Genomic DNA, 23,131 nt, shown 5'->3' with positions numbered 1-23,131 from the left:
TATGGCTTACACCCCAAGTTTTTTATGGAGGATTCTCATATATTACATGCTTTCTGATAGATCAGGCTGTATTTAGATTAAGTCAACGGATGATCATATTTACTTGTCCCACCTGGCACTCTGCAGTGTGCCAATCTCCTCTACCCATTTATTTATTTATTTATTTATTTTAATTTTGTCACAAAAAATAATTTTATTATTCAGAAGACCCAAATAGTGATTTGTTTTCCTATACATGAAGTTCCCAGAAAGAAATTACCTTTTACTATTTCTTTCTTTCTGTTCCAGAAAACTATTTTGAATCTCTTCTATGACTTCTCTGTATCTCTTGTAGATTCAGTACTGTCTTTAAGGAACAATTGTTCTGTATTTATTTATTAATCTTGGTTTTCCCATATAGCTGTGAAATTAATCTAACCACAACCAAGTATTATTCTTGGAACCATATTTTATCAGGTAGTTTTGAAGCAACACTTTATTATTATTTGAGATGTTTTGATTAGAATGCCAAATGGAAATGGGTGTAGATCATGTCCCAAATTTTATTTATTTATTTGAGGTAACAAGTACCATACGTGGAATAAGGTTCCTTCACTTTCTTTTCATCTCCAACATATTATTATTATTACTGATAACAGGAAAAGTGTATATGCCTTGATTTAGCAGGAATGATCCTTTATAGAGTTAAATTGACTTATTTGGACAAGTGCCCTTTTAAGAATGATTTTGTTTTAACAGATTGGTTTGAAACATTGAGAACCATGGGGCAAGATAAATTCAAATTGGACTCTGTTTGAATTGGGCAAGTGTATCCAGGCTGCAATTAGCTTTTGGTCCTTTCATAGAATCATAGAATCATAGAGTTGGAAGAGACCACAAGGGCCATCGAGTCCAACCCCCTGCCAAGCAGGAAACACCATCAGAGCACTCCTGACATATGGTGGTCAAGCCTCTGCTTAAAGACCTCCAAAGAAGGAGACTCCACCACACTCCTTGGCAGCAAATTCCACTGTCGAACAGCTCTTACTGTCAGGAAGTTCTTCCTAATGTTTAGGTGGAATCTTCTTTCTTGTAGTTTGGAACCATTGCTCCGTGTCCGCTACTCTGGAGCAGCAGAAAACAACCTTTCTCCCTCCTCTATGTGACATCCTTTTATATATTTGAACATGGCTATCATATCACCCCTTAACCTCCTCTTCTCCAGGCTAAACATGCCCAGCTCCCTTAGCCGTTCCTCATAAGGCATCGTTTCCAGGCCTTTGACCATTTTGGTTGCCCTCCTCTGGACACGTTCCAGTTTGTCAGTGTCCTTCTTGAACTGTGGTGCCCAGAACTGGACACAGTACTCCAGGTGAGGTCTGACCAGAGCAGAATACAGTGGCACTATTACTTCCCTTTAAGAGCAAGTGAGCAACTTTCCATGAGTGCAAGACCAGAGCCTACAATAATAAAACCTGTCAGGGAACTGCCATCGGAGAGTCAGGTGGTGGAAGGGCTCAAGGAGGCTAGGAGAGCCTCGGATGCTGAGGAAGGAACCAGCAGGGGGAGAGAGAGAGTTCCCGCAGAAACTCAGTCGGAGGGATGGCTCCAAGATACTTCCAGTGAGAACAGCGGAGAGGTCTCAGGACCTCTGCTGGGGACGCCTACTCCGCGTAGGAAACTGTCACGCAGAGAATCCAGAAGGAGAGTTTCCGTTAAGGAACTCTTATGTTGGCGTAAATTCCGGAAGCGCCCACTGACGGATTCTGCCAGCGATTGAGGTAGCCATGCGTCCATGGCTCCGCGGACTGGGAGAGTTTAGAAACAGATAGCATGAGTTGAGAACTCAACCATTTACGCACAAGCAGCCCCTAAACCCATAACAAAACCCCATAGAAAGGCCAAGGCAAAGACATCTCTCTCATGATATGTCCAAACCTGTGCCAGCTATGGTGAGTGCCCGGCGACATGGTTAAATGAAAGCCCTGAGGGGATTCAACAGGATGTGTTGCTGTATCACTATGTCAGTGTGAGACCACAGAAGAGCTAGTTTCGCACCTGAGAACACAAAAACGGTGGAGCTAAAAAAAACCAAACTGCATTTTTTCCCCAGTCAGTAGTGGACCTTCCTGCTAAATGTAAAGCATAGACCACTATTGAACAAAATACAACAGGTGTTCTTTTATGTGATATCCTATATCCAGCTATCTGCACTACTATACTTGCAAATGACCTTAAGAGGCATGGCTTGCAAGTCCCCTTCAGGTTTGCATAAACCCACACATCTGGTACAGTGGATACCAAGTTATTATTTAGTGCATATCTATATAACATACGCGTACATTGTATTGGTCCGTGTTGCTCCCTCCTTTGCTGCCCTGCTCAACCCACCTCCTTTTCCATTAGAGCCGATTCCCATTCACAGGGCACCACTACCTTCACCGAGATTTAGGGTGCAGAGAAAAGATTTGCAAGTTCTTACAGAACTTTAATGCAAATCTATCTCCGAATGGGGGACTGATACGGAAGGGGGGGGCATGTCTTCTTCACCTTCTTCCTCGCTACAATATATCCATTTATTTCCAATTGTCAATGTCAAAAGGGACTAAAATCTATAAAATTCATAGAAAATCAACGTGCCAATTTGCTCAATTTCTCTAGGACTCCATGACACCTCCCCTGTCCTCCATAATCCCTCAAGCAAGGTGTCAAGGCCCTAATCCTGTCAAACCACTCTGCCAAGCCTTTCCTCCGGCCAATGCCAGGTGGCAGACTATGCATACATGGACCATTGTCTTCTCATCACCGGTACTCAGGATGTGCTTATCTGTGCATATCTCCAGCTCTGCATATTCCCCCCTCCCTCCTCCATAGGTTAATCCTGTGTAACCCAACCTCTTCTTAATGTATTCATGATGTAATCTGTGTAACCCAACCTCTTCTTAATGTATTCATGATGTAACTGGGATGTATTCTGCAATGTATTCTGGGACATGGAGGGAAGTTTCAAAAGTTCATGTCACCCCTTTCTCGCTGTTCAATCTCGCCTTGAACCTGTTGCGCAATAAACTTGGATCTTCTGCAGCTTGCTCCTGTCTCCGGCTGAGCTCATTTTCCTCCGCAGGGACCCGCGGACTTAGTCCGACGAGCTGGGTGGCAGAGCAGCCTCGCACCCAGATTTTACCGTAACAAGCGCCAAAAACAGCCCCTTCCCCTGGACAGTCCTAGGCTGAGAGGCTTGGCAGTTCAGGCAGCCCAAGAGCAAATGCTTGCTGAGAAGACCTCTGTTTTTGCAAAGCTTTTGTTACACCCCAGCTCTAAATGATAAAGTCTTTTAAAAAACCCTAAAAGATGAGAAGTACTCACAAAAGTAAGAGTGAAGGTATAGCAGCCCCGCAGAGGACTTAATATCTGTTGTCACCTTTGTCGTTGTCCCCCCACCAAAGAAACAATCCAGGAAAGAGAGTTGGAAATTATGGCCAGAATAACAGGGGCAACGACCTCAGCTGATGTTGGGCTGCCACATTCTTCAGGAGGGGCATGTCAGAAGGGAGGCAGAAAGGTACAGAGTCCTGATCTGGAACAGATGCTGCAAGCAGACGCAAGCCAAAGAAACAGGATTGCATGGCGTTACATCTCTTTCTGCTCTTCCTCTCCAGAGTCCCTCCAAGGAGATTCGCAGGCCACAGGGGCTTCTCCTCAGCCCCCAAGGATGCTCTCCCACAGCAAAGGCCAGCCTGGGTGGCTCTGATGAAATCCTCTCCAGATGTGGGCTCATTTCGATGCATGAGTATTGGAAAGCAGGTTCCCCCTCTCCGCAAAGTGTGTTAAGAATTGCAACATTAAAAACCCCAAATGGGAAGTCTAAGCTCTGGTTTCCCACAATCGCAGGTTGTAACATAAGCTGTCTCTTCTAAGTATATTTGAGGAGTATATTTGGGGGGCAGCAATGTAAAGAGCTAATCGTACCCCCTTACAGCAGTAATGATAACTGGATTCGTTTACAATTTCTCCAGAAAATCAAAGACCAGTTCCAACGGTTTATACTGAAATAAAAAAACTAAGGTCTATATATAATAAATGTTCATAAATGTACCAAGCAAACACGTACATAAATATATGAACCACATGTCTGAAGCAGCACAGGAAAACAGCCTGGAAACCATTTTGACTCCCAAACTGACCAAATGATTTCTCTGCAAGGTCAAGGAAAATGGAAAAGCCTCTCCATTGTCTTTTCATTCACAAATCCTGTCTTAAGGGTATGTCTGTGTATGAATAGGGTGAGCCTGTGACCTGGCTCAGAAACTAAGTATTTATCATTACAAAAGACTGGCCAGGCTCCCCAGGGTATCCAATCAAGTAACCATTAACAGGTAACCTGCCAGACAGGAGGTAAACAACGAACTCAGATTTCTCTTGAGCTACACCCTTTCTGTGATGTAGGTATGATGTTTCTGAGGGTGGTCTTGGACTCCAGGGCAGGCAATTAAAAATGTCTATATAAGGGCAGGCACACCTTTGTTCGGGGTCCTCCTCCTTTCCTGCGTGTGAGGGGAGCATCCTGTTGCTGGATGCTGGATGCAGGCTTTTCAGCTGCTTTGCTTCTCAATATTCTCTGGTTGGCCTGTTATTTTCTCCGACCGATGGAGAACCTGCAAAAGACTCTATAAGGGCTCTTATTCCCCCATAAGGGAATAAGGGCAGATTTTCATTAATTACAATACTAACTTGCAGACTTGATAAGATTTAATGTGCTTGTAAATTTCAATTTACGGCATGTAATGCCTTAAGAGAGAATATTATGAAAATGATTTACAGGTGGTACATGACCCCAGTCAAGCTTGCAAAAATCTATCATTTGCCGGACAATAAATGTTAGAAATGTAAAGAGAATGAAGGGACATTCTTTCACCTTTGGTGGACGTGCCCAAGGATTAAGGCTTTTTGGGAAATGATTTATAATGAAATGAAAAAGGTATTTAAGTATACCTTCTTGAAGAAACCAGAGGCCTTTCTCCTAGGCATGGTCGGCCAATTGGTGTCAAAGAAGGATAGAACTTTCTTTTTGTATGCGACAACAACAGCAAGAATACTCATCGCAAAATATTGGAAGTCACAAGATCTACCCACTCTGGAAGAATGGCAGATGAAGATGATCGATTACATGGGATTGGCAGAAATGACCGGCAGAATCCGAGACCAGGGAAAAGAGTCGGTGGAAGAAGACTGGAAGAAGTTTAAAGACTATTTGCAGAAACACTGTAAAATTAAGGAATGCTAGAGTGATGTTGGAAAGTAACTAAGTGGTTTTCAGCTGTAATGCTTAAGAGATAGAAAATAAGGATTTGAAATAAGTAAAAGACCTAATGGTGAGCATTTGCTGAACAAACAATTTGAATTGGAATATAAGAAAGGGAGGTGTGAGGAGGTCTGGAAAGTAAGGTAAAAGAAAATATGTAAATGGAATTTATATGTGTTATTTTTGTTTTTCTTTGTTTTTAAATTGTTTTTTATTTTTGTATTTTTGTATTTCTGTTTTTTCTTCTCCTTTCTGTTATAATGTATTAACCTTGAAAACTTTAATAAACATTTTAAAAAAAAAGATTTAATGTGCTTGTTGAATTAGTATTTAGGAAAGCCGGCATTCTAGCACAGAGGTGGGTGTTTGTGGTGGACATTGTCTTCTGAGGATGCTCTCGTGTCACTAAGTCAGTCTTGTGTATACCTTGCAGGCCCCCCATCAGCAGAGGATAGGGCTGAGACTAACAGATAGTCAGGAAAAATGCACAAGGCAGCCGACCTCATAAAGATGAAAACACCGTAAGTAAAGAAGATTTCCCCTCTTACCAATGGGAACTCCGTGTGTTTTATTTACTCTTTTAAGAAATGCTAGTGATAATAGAATCATAGAATTGTAGAGGTGGAAGGGACCCTGAGGTCCATTTAGTGCAGCTAGTGCTTTTTTCCTGGGGGTACACAGACCCCCTAAATATTTTGTGAATCTTTTTACTTTTGTCTATTTACTGTATTTATTTTTTCCGATTTGAACAATAAAATGGTGATCTTCTTGAGTCAAAATGAGAGTACCCCTCAACATTTTTTTTAAAGAAAAAAAGTGCTGAGTGCAACCCCCTGCGATGCAGGAATCTCAACTAAAGCATTCATGACAGACGGCCATCCAACTTCTTCTTAAAAAACTCCAAGGAAGGAGAGCCCACAACCTGCTGAAGGAAACAGTTCCACTGTCAAACCAATCTTACTGGCAGAAAGTTTTTTCTGATGTTTAGTCGGAATCTCCTTTCTTGTAACTTGAAGCCATTGGTTTGAGTCCCACCCACCAGAGCAGGAGAAAACAAGTTTGCTCCATCTTCTGTGTAACAGCCTTTGAGATATTTGAAGATGGCCATCGTATCTCCTCTCAGTCTCCTCTTCTCCAAACTCCAGGCTAAACATCCTCAGCTCCCTCAGCTGTTCCTCTTAAGGCTTGGAACTCAGCTATACAGCTGCAAATCCTGCTTGGCAGGGGGTTGGACTCGATGGCCCTTGTGGTCTCTTCCAACTCTATGATTCTATGAAATAAAATGTTTTAAGTGTGACACTGGATGGTGATGGTGAGCCTTATGGAAAATTCAATGTATTTTTAAAAAATGGTTTTAAAAAAGCATTTTCAGAACGCTTTTTATATGTGTGTAGATTCCACCTTGGTTTCCAAACCCTGGATCATCTTGGTTGCCATCCTCTACACACCTTCCAGATTGCCAATGCCCTCCTTGAACTGAACACAGTGTTGTTCTAGGTGGGGTCTGACCAAGGCAGAAGATATACTATTATTTCCCTTGATCTGAACATTATATTCTTCTGTTGTTGCACTCTAGAACAGCATTCATTTCTCTCTTTTTTGCTGCTGCATCACACTGTTGACTAGATTGGTAACTAGCTCTCTGTAAAATAAATATCTATTTCCCATCTCTCGTGAGCTGCAGCAGGCTAAATCCTTTCCAGGCTTGATGACTGATCAAGTATGCAGGATTAAAATGCAACAAGCAGGTGCATTTATCTGCCTGAATCCTTAACGGTGCAATAACACCCCACTTATTGCTTGTAATATTTAGAATTAATGAATGTGGCCTTGAATAATTGATGGCTGTTTTAGCACAAGCAAGAATTCAATTAAATTCGAACAAGAGACATCCAGGCATGTGGTAAGGAATTCCTCTTTCCATTTTGTCTGACTGCAAACAATGCCGTTCAGATCTGGTCATTTAAGACAACTGGCAATGGAATGGGTGTGCAAGACGGAGGGGCACGGCACGTATCAGATTGCTCAAAAGTCATTCATCATGTCAGAGCAAGGCAGGAATCCGAACTCCTGGAAAGAATAACGGGTCGGAGATCTCTCTGCATGGAGGTAGGATGGCATGGAGCTGAACGCAGGCTGTAAAATGCAATAGGAATAATTAGAGCATTTGCCTGAAAAATGCTGCAGGTTCCAGAGTGGCGCTTGGCCCATCGCCCTAAAGGGAGCATGGCAGAAAACAGGATCAGGCGTGGGGTCTGAAGCACTTTCCTTAGGCATCTGGCTTCTAAGAACCCCAGCCTCCCAAGAGCAAAAGTACAAGCTGTGAAGCCTTAGAATGGGGGCTCTGTGTCCTGGCGAGGGGCTGGGAGAGAGGCAGCTATAGGCACTTGTGGTGGGCATGTCCGAAGGTGGCAGATTGGGGGGAACAAGTGTTTAATGAGCAAGTGTTTAAAGTGTCAACAAGTATTTTACTCAGGGTTTAATGAAATAGAGCTAGTGCTGTGTAGCGGTTAGACTAGAGTGTCAGACTAAAACCTGGCAGGGACCAGGGTTCAAATCCTCACTTGGCCATGAAGCTCACTGGGTAGCCTTGGGGGCCACTCACTGCCTCTAAGCCTGACCTACCTTGCAGGGTTGTTGTGGGGATTAAATTGAGGAAAGGGGAAGCCATCTAGATAGTAATGAATTAAGTAAAATTACTCAACAGCATGTCTGCAGCCCTTGCATTACTGAATCTGTATTTAAATGAGAATCAGGACTAGGTGGATAAAGCACTAACTGGGATTTCTCTTAGTGGCAGCATAAATGGTTATAGCTGCATTCCGGAATGACTTAAAAGGTGCAACCCTGAATCCCTGGCACAAAAGAGGATAGCCTCTTGCCCTTATGGGAAGATTGATCCACAAGTTAAGACCAGCTAGAGGAAGAAAGCACAAAGGGACACCTTGGCGGGAGAAAGGGGGAGCTTTATTTTGTTCAGAAATTCTCCAGAAAACCAAAGACCAGTCCCAAAGGTTTACATTAACTTGTGGATCACTTAATAAGAATGTGTTTTACAGATGTATACTGCTGTTAGTTGTTTATGTGTGGGAATACAGGTTTTCATAATGTCTTTCGGGGGGCCTCCAGGAAAATAAAAATCAAATACATAAAAAACAGGGGTTCCCAACATGTGCCCATGGGCACTGCAAATCTCTGAGAAATCATCCCCCCTGGAGCCCAACAAGGCACCCTGCCTCTTCCACTTATTTTTTAAATTTCTCTTTTAAAAAACAATTTGGGGTCATTGTTGAGGTGTTGCTGCTGTATGATTTTAGGGGGGTTGTTTGCAGGTAGGGGTTATCTTTTGAGGGAAACCCTCCTCAGCTTCTCATTTTTGTAGTCATCTGTTTAGTTCTCCACATTGGTTTGCAAATGTTTTTAAAAATATTCCTCATGAAATTCACTAGCACTTTAGTGCAGTTTTCTCCTGCAATTTTGCCTACTATACACATCTTTGCAAAACAGTTCCTCCTCCTATAATTTTTGTATGTTATCTTCACTTATATATGCATTTACACCATGTGTGCCCTTTACACTGGCTTACTAGCAGTACATGTGAAAAGAATATTGGGGTCTTAGTGGACCACAAGCTGAACATGAGTCAACCATGTGAGGAAGCAGCAAAAAAAGCTAATGCTATTCTAGGCTGCAGCAACAGAAGGCTAGTGTCTAGACCAAGGGAAGTCATAGTCCCACTCTATTCCAGACCACACCTGGAACACTGTGTCCAGTTCTGGGCACCACAATGTAAGAAGGATGTTGACAAGCTGGATAGTGTGCAGAGGAGGGCAAGCAAGAGGATCAAGGGATCAACCAAGCCTTATGAGTAGCAGTGGAGCAAGCCAGTGTGCGTGCCCTGTGCCTGAAGGAGGGACCAGCTGCCCACGGGGGCGGGGCCAGCTGGGGCTCCGTGGGGCCTCCGAGGAGTCTGCCTGCCTCCTCCCATTCAGCCGCCCTACGGACTTCCGGAGGCGGCGCGAAACAGCGATGGCGGTCCTCTTCACTTTCTGAAGAGGGGCTCCGCAGGAAAGGGTCGTTCGCTGCGGCATAGCGACGACCCGTTAGGAAAAACCACGGGCAGAGGGAGCCCGTGGCCGTGGGACTCGGCGGGCGCCAGGAACTCCCCCAGAAGTGTTGAAGGGACCCCGTAAGGGGCTCCGGAGCGCGAAAGGGGGAGCGGCGCTGTGAGTTCATCGCTCTTTCTGCGGGAGGCGAAGCCGCGCGGCTGCTGCTGATGAGCGCCGACCTTTCTTCCTGTGAACATCAATTTGGCAAGCAACATACCCGTGAGTAAAGTGAACTACAATTTGGACTCAAAATATCTCTTTTCCGGGTTTGAAAACGGGAGACGAGTAAAAGGAAGTCCGTCTCCCGATACTGCTTACAAGATCAAAGCATAGATACAGAGAAGCGCTGAGGCGTTTAATGGGAACTTTGTAAAGTGGAACTATTGTGCATTTACAGAATTTACAGTCCTCTTATTTAAAAGACCAAGAGAGATCTTATTTTTGCCTATGGGACTTGTATTTGGGACTTTGTTCTAAGAACGCAAGTCGTCGGGCTGTCAGTGCGCAACTGAGCTGTCAAACTGCGGACTATAGTAACAAGATTTTAAGTCGCTACATATATTGAGACTTTAAATGTTTAAAACACTGTTGCAACTACCACTCTGGCTCCTAGTGGCTTTAGTTTAAAAAGTAGAGGACTCTGCGAACCTTCCTTTTGTCTTGGAATTACAAATTAAAAAAAGAGATCACAGAAACTTTAAATGACGGAAAAATTCTCTCCTTCCCTGAAATTTTAAGATACTCCCCCTAGAGGATTGTGGAGTTACAGAGGCCTGGGAAACATACTTTGTTTGGAATTTTTGTGGTTTAATTGTTTGTACTCTGGACCTGCTTTCTCATGGAATAAAGGATAACTTGACCTTGAACAAGAGGCAGGTGTGGAATGAGTGGCACAGGGAAAACAAGAGCAGCCAAAGCTAAAGAAAGAGAAAAAGAAAAAGAAAAAGAAAGGAAGCCTGTGCAACTTGTCCAAACAACTTTAGCTCATCATCGTAGATCATCTGTTCCAACCGTCCTGACAGCACAGGAGGTGGAGGCCGAACAGCCTGCTGAAGAGGACATGGCAACAGGAGGATCTGACACAGTTTTGAAACAAATTTTAGAACAATTAGCAATTCTAAATCAAAAAGTGGACAATCAATCATTAAAAATAGACCAAGCAACATCTACTATTGGTGCATTATCTGAAAAGGTCTCTCAGAATACACAGGCAATTGAGAATTTACAAGGAGCTACAGCTGAAAATCATAAATTAGCTGTGGAAGCCTATCAAAAAGCGGAGCAAGCAAGTAAAAAAGTTGATGAGATTAAAGGTGAAATCAAGCCTCTGCAAAGACAGGTAGGGGAACAACAGGCCTACCTGTCGATGGTGGAATTGAGAAACAAGGAGAATAACCTTAGGTTGAGAGCTGTCCCAGAATTGGAGGAAGGCAACTTGGAGGGATTCTTGACACTTTTATTCTCCAAATTTTGGGGAATAGAAGAGGATAAAGATTTTAAAATTGTGACTGCATTTAGACTGGGCAGATCGGTGAAGAAAGACAAGTCCAGAGACTGTTTGGTTATTTTGAGATCAAGAGAAGAAAGAGACAAGATACTAGGCCTACATTTCAAAAAATCTCTAGAGATAGAAGGCAAAAAGGCTGAAATTTACAGAGATATACCCAAATTGTTATTGGATCTTAGAGCCTCATACATAGAACTGGCAAAGCTGTTGAGAAACAACACAATCCCATATAGGTGGGAGTTCCCGCAAGGACTATCATTTAGTTATAAAGGAAGGAAAATAAGAATCAGAACACCAGAGGACCAGCAGAAGTTTCTTCACGACAACGGGGAAGACCTCCAGAAAGGAGCAGTTGCGTCTTGGCCACCTCCACTACCAGAAACCAAACAGCCTGGAGCTGGACCATCACTGCCACCGCCGGGAACGGGGGAACTAGACACCCCATTGTAAGGCCTATAAACTGATTCAGGATGTCTCTGCAACTTCTCAGCTGGAATATAAATGGCGGAAATTCTCCAGAAAAAAGAAGGAAAGTATTTCACATTTTGAAGAAAGAACAATTGGACATTATTTGCCTGCAAGAAACACATGTGACAAGGCTCCATCGGAAAGTGCTAATTAACAAAAGGCTAGGCCAAGAATTTATCTCTTCGGACAGAGTTAAGAAAAGAGGAGTAGTGATATATGCAAAGGAGAGCCTGTCACCGAAATTTCTATTTAAAGATGAACAAGGCAGAATCTTGGCTATTGAAATTTACACACATGGAGAAAAATTGTTGATATTAGGAATCTACGCACCAAATGATGGAAAATCGGAATTTTTTAAGAAGCTGCATGAGACTTTACTGGACTATCTAGACTATAACAACATTATTATGTTGGGAGATATGAATGGGGTCGTCTCTGTAAATATGGATAAGTCGCAGAGTGCAAATATAACAAAAGAAGGCAGACTACCTAAAACTTTTTTTGAAATGACAGACAATATGGATTTGATTGATATATGGAGAGTCAAGAACCCCCTAGGAAAAGAAGGAACTTTCTTTTCTGAAGCTCATCTGTCATGGACACGAATCGACCAAATATGGACAACTAAAGGACTGGCACCTAAAACTAGAAAAGTGGAAATTTGCCCAAAAACTTGCTCCGACCATAATGCTTTGAAAATGGAACTGAGACTAAACATAACCGGATCCTTCCGATGGAAAATGAATGACACTTTATTTAGAGATCAGGAGATTGTGAAGAAGGCCCAAAAAACTTTGAAAGACTACTTTGAGATAAATCTAAACACTACGGTGGAAAAAAGAACAATCTGGGACGCAAGTAAAGCGGTCATGAGAGGGTTTCTAATACAACAAAACACCGTAAAGAGAAGACTCTGGAATGAAAAGAAGCAGAAGATACTGGAGAGAATAAGTGAAGGTGAAAGGAAATTAAGATCCAGGCCCAAGTCTAAGGAAGTGCTGAGAGAAGTGAAATTTTTCCAGGCCCAATATATGAAACTGATAAACCAAGAAGTGGAGTGGAAAATTAAACAAATGAGACAAAGATCTTTCGAATCAGCTAACAAGTGTGGGAAGCTGCTAGCATGGCAGTTGAAAAAAAGACAAAAACTAAATACAGTCACAAATCTAGAGATTGAAGGGAGAATGGTTCAGAAGCCTGAAGAAATTAGGAAATGTTTCCAGAGATATTTCAAAGATCTTTATGCACAAGGGCCGCAGAAAGAATCTGAGATGGATCAATTTATTAAAATTAACGGATTACAAAAAATTTCCCAGGAAATGAGAACAATCCTGAATGTTAAAGTTTCACAGCAGGAAATCGAGAGTGCCATACAGAACCTCCAATTAGGCAAATCTCCAGGCCCTGATGGACTTACCTCCAAATATTATAAGGTTTTGAAGGACTATTTGATACAACCCTTGACGGAGGTATGTAACCAGATCATGGAGGGTAAGAAGGCACCAGAAACGTGGAAAGAAGCTTTCATCACATTGATTCCTAAAACAGAAACTGAAAAGACTCAACTTAAGAACTACCGTCCCATCTCACTCCTAAATGTGGATTACAAAATTTTTGCAGATATCTTGGCTAATAGATTTAAAAAAGTATTGAACGAAGTGATCCATAAAGACCAAGCAGGTTTTCTCCCGGGTAGGCATTTGTTTGACAACACGAGAAACATTATTGACATTTTGGAACTCTTACAAACAAATATTAACACTAGAGCGGTGTTAATTTTTATTGATGCGGAGAAAGCCTTTGACAACATTTCTTGGATGTTCATGAAGAAAAATTTGGAAGGGATGGGAGTGGGACGGGGGTTTGAAAATGGTATAGAAGCAATATATTCAGATCAAAAAGCTAAATTGATAGTAAACAATGTGGTGACGGAGGAATTCAATATTGAAAAAGGGACACGACAAGGGTGCCCTCTATCCCCATTATTGTTTATCTCGGTCCTGGAGGTGCTTTTGAACATGATTAGAAGAGACCGGTCAGTTCGGGGCATTGAGGTTGGAGTAAAACAATATAAATTGAAAGCATTCGCAGATGATTTGGTATTAACTTTACAGGAGCCAGTTCCTAGCACAAAAAGAGTTTTGGATTTAATTTCTGATTATGGTCGGGTGGCGGGATTTAAGCTGAATAAGCAAAAGACTAAGGTCTTAGCAAAGAACCTAACGTCTACAGAAGCAGATGAGTTTTTGAAAGAGACAGGATTAAATGTGGTTAAAAAGGTAAAATACCTAGGGGTGTACCTGACTTCTAAAAACTTGAATTTGTTTAAGGACAACTATGAGAAATGTTGGTCAGAAATTAAAAGGGATTTGGAAATCTGGACAAGACTAAAACTTTCCTTGTTAGGCCGAATAGCAGCTATAAAGATGAATGTTTTGCCGAAAATGTTATTTTTGTTTCAGACCCTGCAGATTGTGGACAAAGTGGTATGTTTTGGAAAGTGGCAGAAGGATATCTCTAAGTTCGTTTGGCAGGGCAAAAAGCCCCGAATTAAGTTTAAAATATTAACAGATGCGAAAGAAAGGGGGGGATTTGCCCTGCCAGACTTGAGGTTATACTATGAATCTACAGCCTTCTGCTGGATGAAAGATTGGTTTTTGTTAGAGAACACTGATGTCCTAGATCTGGAAGGGTTTGATAATGCTTTTGGGTGGCATGCGTATTTGTGGTATGACAAGGTTAAAGTTCATAAAATGTTCAAAAACCATATTGTTAGAAGAGCAATTTTTATGGTCTGGACAAAATATAAAGACTTATTGGAGAGCAAAACACCAAGGTGGCTTTCACCGGCGGAGGCCAAGGCACATAAGAGACTTAACATGGAGGCCTACTGGCCAAAATATTGGGAATTAATTGAAAAAGATGGTGACAATTGGAAGCTGCAGAGTTTTGAAAGTGTAAAAAGCAAGGTGCGAGACTGGTTGCATTATGCTCAAATTCGGGAAATTTTCAAAACAGATAAAAAGGTTGGGTTTCAGGTGGAAAAATCGAAATTAGAGACAGAATTGTTAGAACCTAAAGACAAATTACTTTCAAGAATGTATAACTTGCTGCTTAAATGGAATACACAGGATGAGACAGTCAAATCCGCCATGATAAAGTGGGCACAGGATATTGGACATAACATTAAGTTTGAGGACTGGGAAAGGCTATGGACCACCGGATTGAAATTCACGGCATGTAGTGCCCTGAAAGAAAATATTATGAAAATGATATACCGGTGGTACATGACCCCAGTCAAGCTTGCTAAGATATATCACCTGTCTGATAATAAGTGTTGGAAGTGTAAAGAGGCGGAAGGGACGTTCTTTCATCTCTGGTGGACATGTCCGAAAGTGAAGGCCTTTTGGGAAATGATCTATAATGAGTTAAAAAAGGTATTCAGATATACCTTGCCTAAGAAACCGGAGGCCTTCCTTCTGGGCATTGTAGACCAGAATGTGTTAAAGAAGGATAGAACCTTTTTTATGTATGCTACAACAGCAGCAAGAATTCTCATCGCAAAGTGTTGGAAGACACAAGATTTACCCACACTGGAGGAATGGCAGACGCAGTTGATGGACTATATGGAACTGGCTGAAATGACTGGCAGAATCCAAGACTTGGGAGAAGAAACAATGGAAGAGGACTGGAAAAAATTTAAGGACTATTTGCAAAAATATTATAAGTTGTATGAATGTTAAGAAAATGCACTTTTTAGGAAATACTAGCCCCAGCAATGGTAATCAGGTGAAATGAAAACTAAGGCACAAGAAGATAGAGGTGAAATTAAGAAAAAATTTTATTGCATTATGTTTTAATCACAATACATAAGATCATGGTTATAATAACTCTGACTTTGGTAACACGATGAATTGAAAGATACAATAAGTAACGAAATAAGATAACAAATAGCTGAAGACTTTGTATTATGAACATTGGGTTACAAATATACTGAAATGGGTAACATGACAAAATGAAAGATACAATAAGTGACGAAATAAGATAATAAAATGCTGAAGTTGGTATTATAAATAATGCAGATTCGGGAAGATGTGGGGAAGTCCAAAAGATTCTGTAAAAGAAATATGATTTATGAAACTCTTGTATTTTATTTTTTTGTTTTTTTTCTTATTCTGTAAAATCAATAAAAATCTTATTAAAAAAAACACATTCAGCCGCCCTACAGCTGGGGCGGGGGGAGGCAGTGGGTGGACCATTTGGGCAGTGGTGCACCAAAGCCACCACATCTCGCTCAGGAGAGATGCATAGCTCAGGCATGGGTGCAAGCCCCACGGCGAGTGCCGCCCAGCATTTTGTCACCCCCCTCAGTGGTGACACCTGGGGCGGCCCGCCCCCTCTTCCTCCACCCCTGCTTATGAGGAGTGCTTGAAGGAGCTGGGTATGTTGAGCCTGGAAAAGAAGAGACGGAGAGGAGATTTGATAGCCATCTTCAAATATCTCAAGGGCTGTCTCACGGAGGAGGGAGCATGCTTGTTTTCTCCTGCTCTGGAGGGTAGGGCTCATACCAATGGCTTCAAGTTGCAAGAAAGGAGATTCCAACTAAGCATCAGGGAAAACCTTCTGACAGTAAGAGCTGTTTGGTAGTGGAACAGACTCCCATGAGAGTTTGTGGGCTCTCCTTCCTTGGAGGTTTTTAAACAGAGGTTGGATGGCCATGTGTCATGGATACTTTAGCTGAGATTCCTGCATTGCAGGGGTTGGACTGGATGACCCTCGGGGTCCCTTCCAACTCTAAGATTCTATGTACATTCTGGTACACTTTACTTACCTGGAGATGTGCAGAGTTTGAAGGGTGGGTGGACAGTGCAAATTAAGTAAGTCCATCTTGAAATGTGAACTGAGTTTAATTTCTTCCCCATCACTAACTGCACACTATGTAGACATGCATGGAATTGCAGGTGCATGTTGAGGAATTTAAGACTATGCAGTCAGATGAACCACACTGCAACTTACTTCTGAGGAATCACCCAGAGCTGGATTGAACATATTGTTGTGATGCTTGTGGGGGGTGGGGTAGGCTGTGTGCCTGAGCCCCTTCTAATTCCTGGACCCAGCATGGGTTACAATCTAATGGAGGATCCCGCTGTTGAAGTAGCCAGGCAAGGACCATCATGACCCCTGAGTGTGGGTATAAATAATGGGTGGGGTATAAATAATAAATTATTATTATTAATATTAAGAAAGGAAGTTGCTCTGTGTCAGAGGGCAAATGGGTGGGTCAACTGGTCAGTGGTTAGGCGGACCAAAGCCGGAGCCAGGGTGTGTGTGAGAATTGGTCTAGAAGCAGGCAGCAGGCCAACTGGTGAATTTGATATCAATACAGGCAACAACCAATTTAGGCACATCTGAATGGTGCACAATTACATACGTTTGCACAGTGCCAAACCCAGAAGTAGCGCCAAACCGTCATAAAAATGTCACAAAAAGGGGTGGAACTAGGCAGGGTGGGGTGGAATGGGGTGGAGTGGACTTCAGTGAGGATTGCCTGTACCAGGAATGATCCTAGAACAGATAATCCAACAGTTGGTCTGTGAGCACTTAGAAAGGATGCTGGGATTACTATGACCCAACACAAGTTTCTCAAAAGCAAGTCATGCCAGACAAATCTAATTTATTTCTTTGATGGAATCACAAGCTTGGTGGATCTGGGGAATGCTGTGGATGAAGTATATCTTGATTTCAGCAAGGCTTTTGACAAAGTTCCCCATGATATTCTTGTGAGGAAGCTGGTAAAATGTGGGTTGAATGAGGTAACAGGTGGATTTGTAGCAGGTTGACTGACCAAACCCAAAGAGTACTCATTATTGGTTCCTCATCATCCAGGAAAAAAGTAATAAATGGGGTGATGCAGGGCTCTGTTCTGGGCCCACTGTTGTTCAACGACTTTATAAACGACTTGGATGAAGGAATTGAGGGGATGTTTATCCAATTTGCAGATGACACCAAACTGGGAGGGGGAGCTAATGCCACAGAAGACAGATTTCAAATTCAAAATGACCTCAACAAATTGGAGAACTGGGCGCAAGCTAACAAAATGAATTTCAATAGGGACAAATGTAAGGTTCTGCATTTAGGCAGGAAGAACCAGATAAACAAATATAGGATGTGGTACACCTGGCTTACTAGCAGTACATATGAAAAAGATCCGGAGGTCTTGGTGGACCACAAGCTTAACATGAGTCAACAGTGTGATGAAGATGCAGAAAAAGCTAATGCTATTCTAGGCTGCATCAACAGAAGTCTAGTGTCCAGGTCAAGGGAAGTAATAGTCCCACTCTCTTCTGCCTTGGTCAGACCACACCGGGAATACAGTGTCCAATTCTGGGCATGGGCATAGCCAAGGAGGGGTAGGGGGGCAGCTGCCCCCCTAAATCAATACAAATCAATACAAATCTGAGGTTCTGCACCCCCCAAACAAAAGCCTGCCCCCCTAACAAAAATCTTGGCTATACCCATGATTCTAGGCACCACAATTTAAGAAAGATGTTGATAAGCTGGAAGGTGTACAGAGGATCAGTTGAAGGAGCTGCTGATGTTTATCCTAGAAAAGAGGAGACTGAGAAGAGATATGATAGCCATCTTCAGATATCTCAAGAGCTGTCACATGGAAGATGGAGCAAGCTTGTTTTCTCCTGCTCTGGAGTTTAGGACTTGAACCCATGGCTTCAAGTTACAAGAAAGGGGATTCAGACTAAACATCAGGAAGAACTTTCTGACAGTAAGAGCTGTTTGACAGTTTTCTGAATCAAAATTGGACTCCCTCTGTACTATTTACACCTGAAAATTTGTAGAGTCATAGAATTGTAGAATCATAGAAAATTTGTAGACTCATAGAGTTGGAAGGGATCCTGATTGGGATCTAGTCCAATCCCTGCAATGCAAGGAAGGAGAGTCTACAACCTCTTGAAGGAGACCATTCCACTCTTAGTAAGATCTTCCTGATGTTTAGTTGGAATCATGTTTCTTGCCATTTTAACAATAACAATAACAACAATTTATTTATATGTTGCTCCAGCCACTCTGGGCGCCTTCCAACAAAATAAAACATGAAACATCCATTGGTCCCCATCCTGCCCTCTGGAGCAGGAAAAGACAAGCTTGCTCTATCTTCCATTTAACAGCTTTCAGGTATTACACCCATTTTAACTAAATTCCTAGGCAGATCAGATAATTTTGCCGCTGTCCTTTTGTCAGGTGCTGTAAACAAATCACTACTAAAGTGGCAAAATTCAGGGCACCAGCAAGCATTACTAGGAACTGGAATATTAAATCTCTTTGCCAAGCACGCTAGCAATGCAGCAATCCACTGAATGTGTGACAAAGCACATGCCTATCCTAGTCCTTTGCTGTGCTGATAGTTCCTAATAGTCTTCTACTGGTCTGTAAATTGCAAGTTGCATTTGTAATTGCCTGTAACTTAGAGGCTGGTCTGTGTCCATGATAATACAAATTGGATTGGGCATCATCTGAGTTTAAGAGTGAAAAAAGATTTGCAGACATTCCTTTTGTAAATTCACTTCCCCAGATGAGAAGCAGGAGTCAGAATTATCATGTCTTATGAGTTATTGAGCACATTAAACATTAACTTCTTGGTCTTATTTGTTAGCCCAGTTCTCTGCACTTTTAATTTTTAAGCACTGCCTGCCTTGGACCCAACTTGGCAAGAGATCCTGTGACTTTGCTCACCAGCTATGCATTATTCACCATGAAAGCTGTTGCTTAGTTGGGCTTCCTTGGCGTCCGAGCTCCAAAAAGCACACTGGCCTCCATTGGTTCCAGTGATTTGGGGTGGTGGGCGATGGGAGGGAGGGGGGTGTCATGAGGGAAGAGTGACATTTTCAGCTCGATCCCTTTTGTGATCTCTGGCTTATTTTCATGCTCAGCCTGTAATGTACCTGTGGCTAATCAAAGATCAGCTGTGGCTGCAATATAATCTCTAGGAAGGTCCGGTTTCTCGCTCTTATCTGGAGAAGCAGCCAATACTCACCTCCCTGGGACTCGAAGGGCAAAGCCACTGACATGCAGCATGAATTATTGAGCTTTCTCCACTGGGACGGAAGAGCCGCTTCTCATAACTCACGGCATCGTGTTGAGGCTACGCTGGATGGATCCTAAGCAACTCGCCAAGCGAGCTCTGAATGGCTTAGCTGGAACCATTGTTTGAAACGGCCTTCGGGATGGCTGCCCAGGTAATCTTAGCAATGGGGCAAGGTTGTCGTGGTGGAGAACTGTCCAGACCTAGGCCGGGCTTGCTTCGCTTCTTGGCAGCCGCGCAGCTCCATGGCTGCAGATGGAGTTTCCCGCTGCCTCGACTGTGGGTGCACCTTGGGCAGGCCATGCTCTCAGCGCCTCCTCTGCATTTGCTCCTGTTTACCTGAGAGAGTTCTGGCACCCTGAAACCCCTGGTTTTGCCGCCTTCTTTTTCTTGTTGGCAGGAGCTGCCGGAGTTCATTTTCTAAGTGAGGGGGTGGACTGCATCTTGCCTGTGGTGCGCATGTGCCCAGATTCCAGCCCATGAACAATAAGGCACCAAGAGGTTGCCATATTCCATGTTGCAGCTATGGAGGCATCTTTTGAACAACTGAGAACAAAGTGCATTAGGAAAAGAGTATTTGCTTTCTGCTCTGCCTTTCACCCAGAGAGAAAGGCAGCCCTTGCCTTTTAAAGCAACAGACAGCAGGCTATGGCAGAGTCAATAAGCAGATAGGATGTTGCCTCCATTAACGTCTCCCGCTGGCTGCAGGAAACAATATCTTGATATTATGGGTATTACAGCTGGTGGGTTCTGTTTCCATCCGATAACTGCTGGAGGTGGGTGTGCACCTGTAAAAGGGAACTTAACAGCCAGCTATCTCACAGAGTTGATGGAGAAAGGGCATCATCCATAAGGTTCCAGCATCCACCCCAAGTGTTGTGATGTGCTACTGGCATTCAAGCAACCAAGTCCAAGAAAGCCAGGGATCACAGCTCTGAAACTCTTCCATCCCAGTTCGGCCTCCACTTCCTGTTTTCTCCCTGGAGTGTAGGGTTGCCTTTCCTGGTCTGTCTCCAGGTTGCCTGGCCCCCTCCAGGTGGCAGGTGGAGGAGAGAACGCCTTTAGTGATCATGGTAAAAATGATTAAGAGCGCTGTGCATGCAGCTTGCAAGCTTCAGCCCAGCAACTGCAAATTACAGTACAGACACTCTGAAGGAATTTGCTGTCCTCTGCTCCCCTCTCCCAATTACTTTCCATCTCTGGGGCCTGCCCCTGTGACGTCACCAGGGGGGGTCGGCCTCAAGTCTGGGCCCTGAAAACTCAAAGTCTGGGATGGTCCTGACCTGCAACCTTGGTAGAATTTTAGCTCTGCGGAATTTGAGCTCCATGGGGCAGAAACCTAGAATCTCATTCCTTGTGTAGCACCATATACTCTGGTGGCATTATAAGACTACAGTATGAGCAACAGCAACACGTTTGTATGGAGCTGGTCCAGCCTGCTGCAGGATCCCCAGCTGGGCAGGTCATCTCTCAGAACAGCTGCAGACACCCCATCACCCCTAGGGCCCACCTTCTCCCTGGGCCACAAACTGGCACCTGGCCATTTTAATTCATCACAGTATCCCAGACCTAGCATGGCTCTGGAGCATTGTGGGAAATGAAAGTGGACGTGTCGGGGGTGGGGTGGGGGTGGGCACCAGAACCAGGAAGGAGGCACACCAGAGGATTCCCTTCAAACCAGCTTTGCAACCAGGGAGTGGAACCTTGCCATTCCTGACAAGGAGCTCCTGGCTTTGCCTTTCAACTTATTTGGGGGAAGTTTCTTCTTTTGAAGTCAAATGTGACTGTATTGGATTTTCTTGGCAACTGGCCATTTGCATGTTTGTTTCATTTCATAGCACTTTGGTCACTGCTCCGAACAGGCTCAGCAACACTCACCTTTCGCACCAGGTCTGGGTGCCACGCAAGATCAGACCCAGGGGCGGACTTCTGGGGAGGAACCATGGCAGGCTAGATATCGGCTGCTGGTACTCCTGCCGACAAACATAATTATGCAGTGACGAGAGATAATTAAGACATAAATCCAGATTGCCAAATTCCCTTTTGAAATAAGGAAGGACAGCAGTAGAGCCTCGCATGCTCAGAAGAAAACATTCATCATGTTGGGGGAATGTCTGTCTTCAGGGGTGGAGAGTGAGGAAAAGCCCTTGGCCAACACACTTCCTAGTAAAGGTAAATGGACCCCTGATCATTAGGTCCAGTCGTGGCCAACTCTGGGGTTGCGGCTCTCATCTCGCTTTATTGGCCTTTAAATTAGGGCTTCAGGTCTGCAAACTTCCTTCTTTTAACAGCCAGGTGTTCTAGGGCAGAGTCATTTAGTGCACCCAGAAATGTGATCTTTGTCATGAGAAAGGAGAGACTTGGAGTGTGGCCTTTGTGGCCAGGAGACCTGGCCTTGGCCAGAACTAGCTTCCGACCAGAGCTCTAGTTACTGGGGTGAAGAGCACAGAACTAAAGGAGGCCATGCTTGGGACCCCTTTAATATGGCCAAATTACTTAGGCTGCACTCCAACGCATGCTTACCTGGGGATAAGTCCCATTGTGCTCAGTGGGGGTTACCTCTGAATAGACATATATAGGACTGCATTGTTAAAGTTCCATTATATTTAAATTTCCCAACCCACTGTGAGGTGTGGGTGCCCACCCCAGACCGCTTATTAAAACCCCACCATTCCCAAAGCTCATTCTCCTTCCTGCTTCTCCACAGCCAAACAGGGCTTATAATAATCATGACGGGGAAGATGCAGCAGTAAATCTAACTAGGGTTGGGTCATTTGTTTGCTTCCAGCCAGGCCGTTATAAAAATCTCATTTCCTAATGCAGTCAGCCATGAAGTGGCAGCGGCGGTGGACAGAACCTGTTCGTTCACTTATTTATTACACGAGGCATCGCTGTTGTGGTTGCTTGTCTGGTAAAAGCAATGTTTGCATTAAGTGGTTCTCTAGACTAGAGCCTTTTACACCATAACATTATTGAAAGGGGGGGGGGGGAGAAAGTAAGTAAGAAAGTAAAAGTCCTGCACAGGGATGTCATTCATTCAAATAAAGTAGACCTGCTTATTCCCCTTTAACATTATACACTAGGAGGTTTGCTTGGCACAGAGTTAAGTGATAGATAAAGCTTCACCTGTTTAATTGCTGCCTGGCTGGCTGCTGAAAAAAGCACAGGCTCAGTCAAATACAGGAGGGGGGAGGAGGTACCACCCAACTGGTGATGCTTCTGTGATTTCACAGGACCCCCACAAACTGTTTTCTTGTCTTTAACAAGTCAGAGCCCCTGAATCTGAGGTCTATGTTCTCTCATCCACCAACTGTAAAGCAGTTCAGAGTGTGATCCGGTGCTTGTCTACTCAGAAGGAAGCCCCGTTTCTAATGGAAATTGCAACCCAAGCGATTATGAAATGGAGTGACAATTCTTCCTCATGCCATTAAGCCCCGTTGGTTCATTGCGCTCCACGGGGTGTCCTTAGCTGCAGGCGCCCCGTCTCCTAAGCACAAGAGGGCCCCGCCGCACCTGCCCCACCACCCTGGGGACCGAGGCCATTGCCGCTGCCCCCCTTTCAAGCGCCAGGCAGGCCGCCTTCCTCCAGAGGTTTCTGGGAGCCGCAGTTTGTGGAGGGTGCTGCGAGCTGCGAGGAGAGCCTCCCTCTTCCCTCCCCAGAGCCGCAG

At 43.7% G+C, this 23,131-nt stretch overlaps 1 protein-coding gene and 2 long non-coding RNA genes across 3 annotated transcripts in view; 1 reads left to right on the top strand and 2 right to left on the bottom strand.

Moving 5' to 3' along the window:
• Positions 1-1,393: 1,393 nt before the first annotated feature.
• Positions 1,394-3,173, bottom strand: LOC309327347. The gene is made up of 3 exons (XR_014150505.1): positions 2,413-3,173; positions 1,869-2,264; positions 1,394-1,454 (listed from the first exon to the last, which is right to left on the bottom strand). It is a non-coding gene; the product is annotated as an uncharacterized lncRNA (long non-coding RNA).
• Positions 3,174-4,058: 885 nt separating this feature from the next.
• LOC309327357 lies at positions 4,059-22,984 on the bottom strand. The gene is made up of 3 exons (XR_014150516.1): positions 22,590-22,984; positions 21,351-21,436; positions 4,059-4,644 (listed from the first exon to the last, which is right to left on the bottom strand). It is a non-coding gene; the product is annotated as an uncharacterized lncRNA (long non-coding RNA).
• The window catches only part of MYO1H (myosin IH), a 78,167-nt gene continuing 62,145 nt past the window's right edge, over positions 7,110-23,131 (top strand). Inside the window, exon 1 of the mRNA XM_081836498.1 lies at positions 7,110-7,390. Within this exon, the coding sequence (XP_081692624.1) occupies positions 7,265-7,390 (126 nt within the window). The 5' untranslated portion in view covers positions 7,110-7,264. The remainder of the gene's footprint in view (positions 7,391-23,131) is intronic.

Source organism: Podarcis erhardii (assembly GCF_964252035.2).
Source record: "Podarcis erhardii genome assembly, chromosome: 13".
Lineage (NCBI taxonomy): Eukaryota > Metazoa > Chordata > Lepidosauria > Squamata > Lacertidae > Podarcis > Podarcis erhardii.
This window is presented reverse-complemented; position numbering and strand designations above follow the sequence as displayed.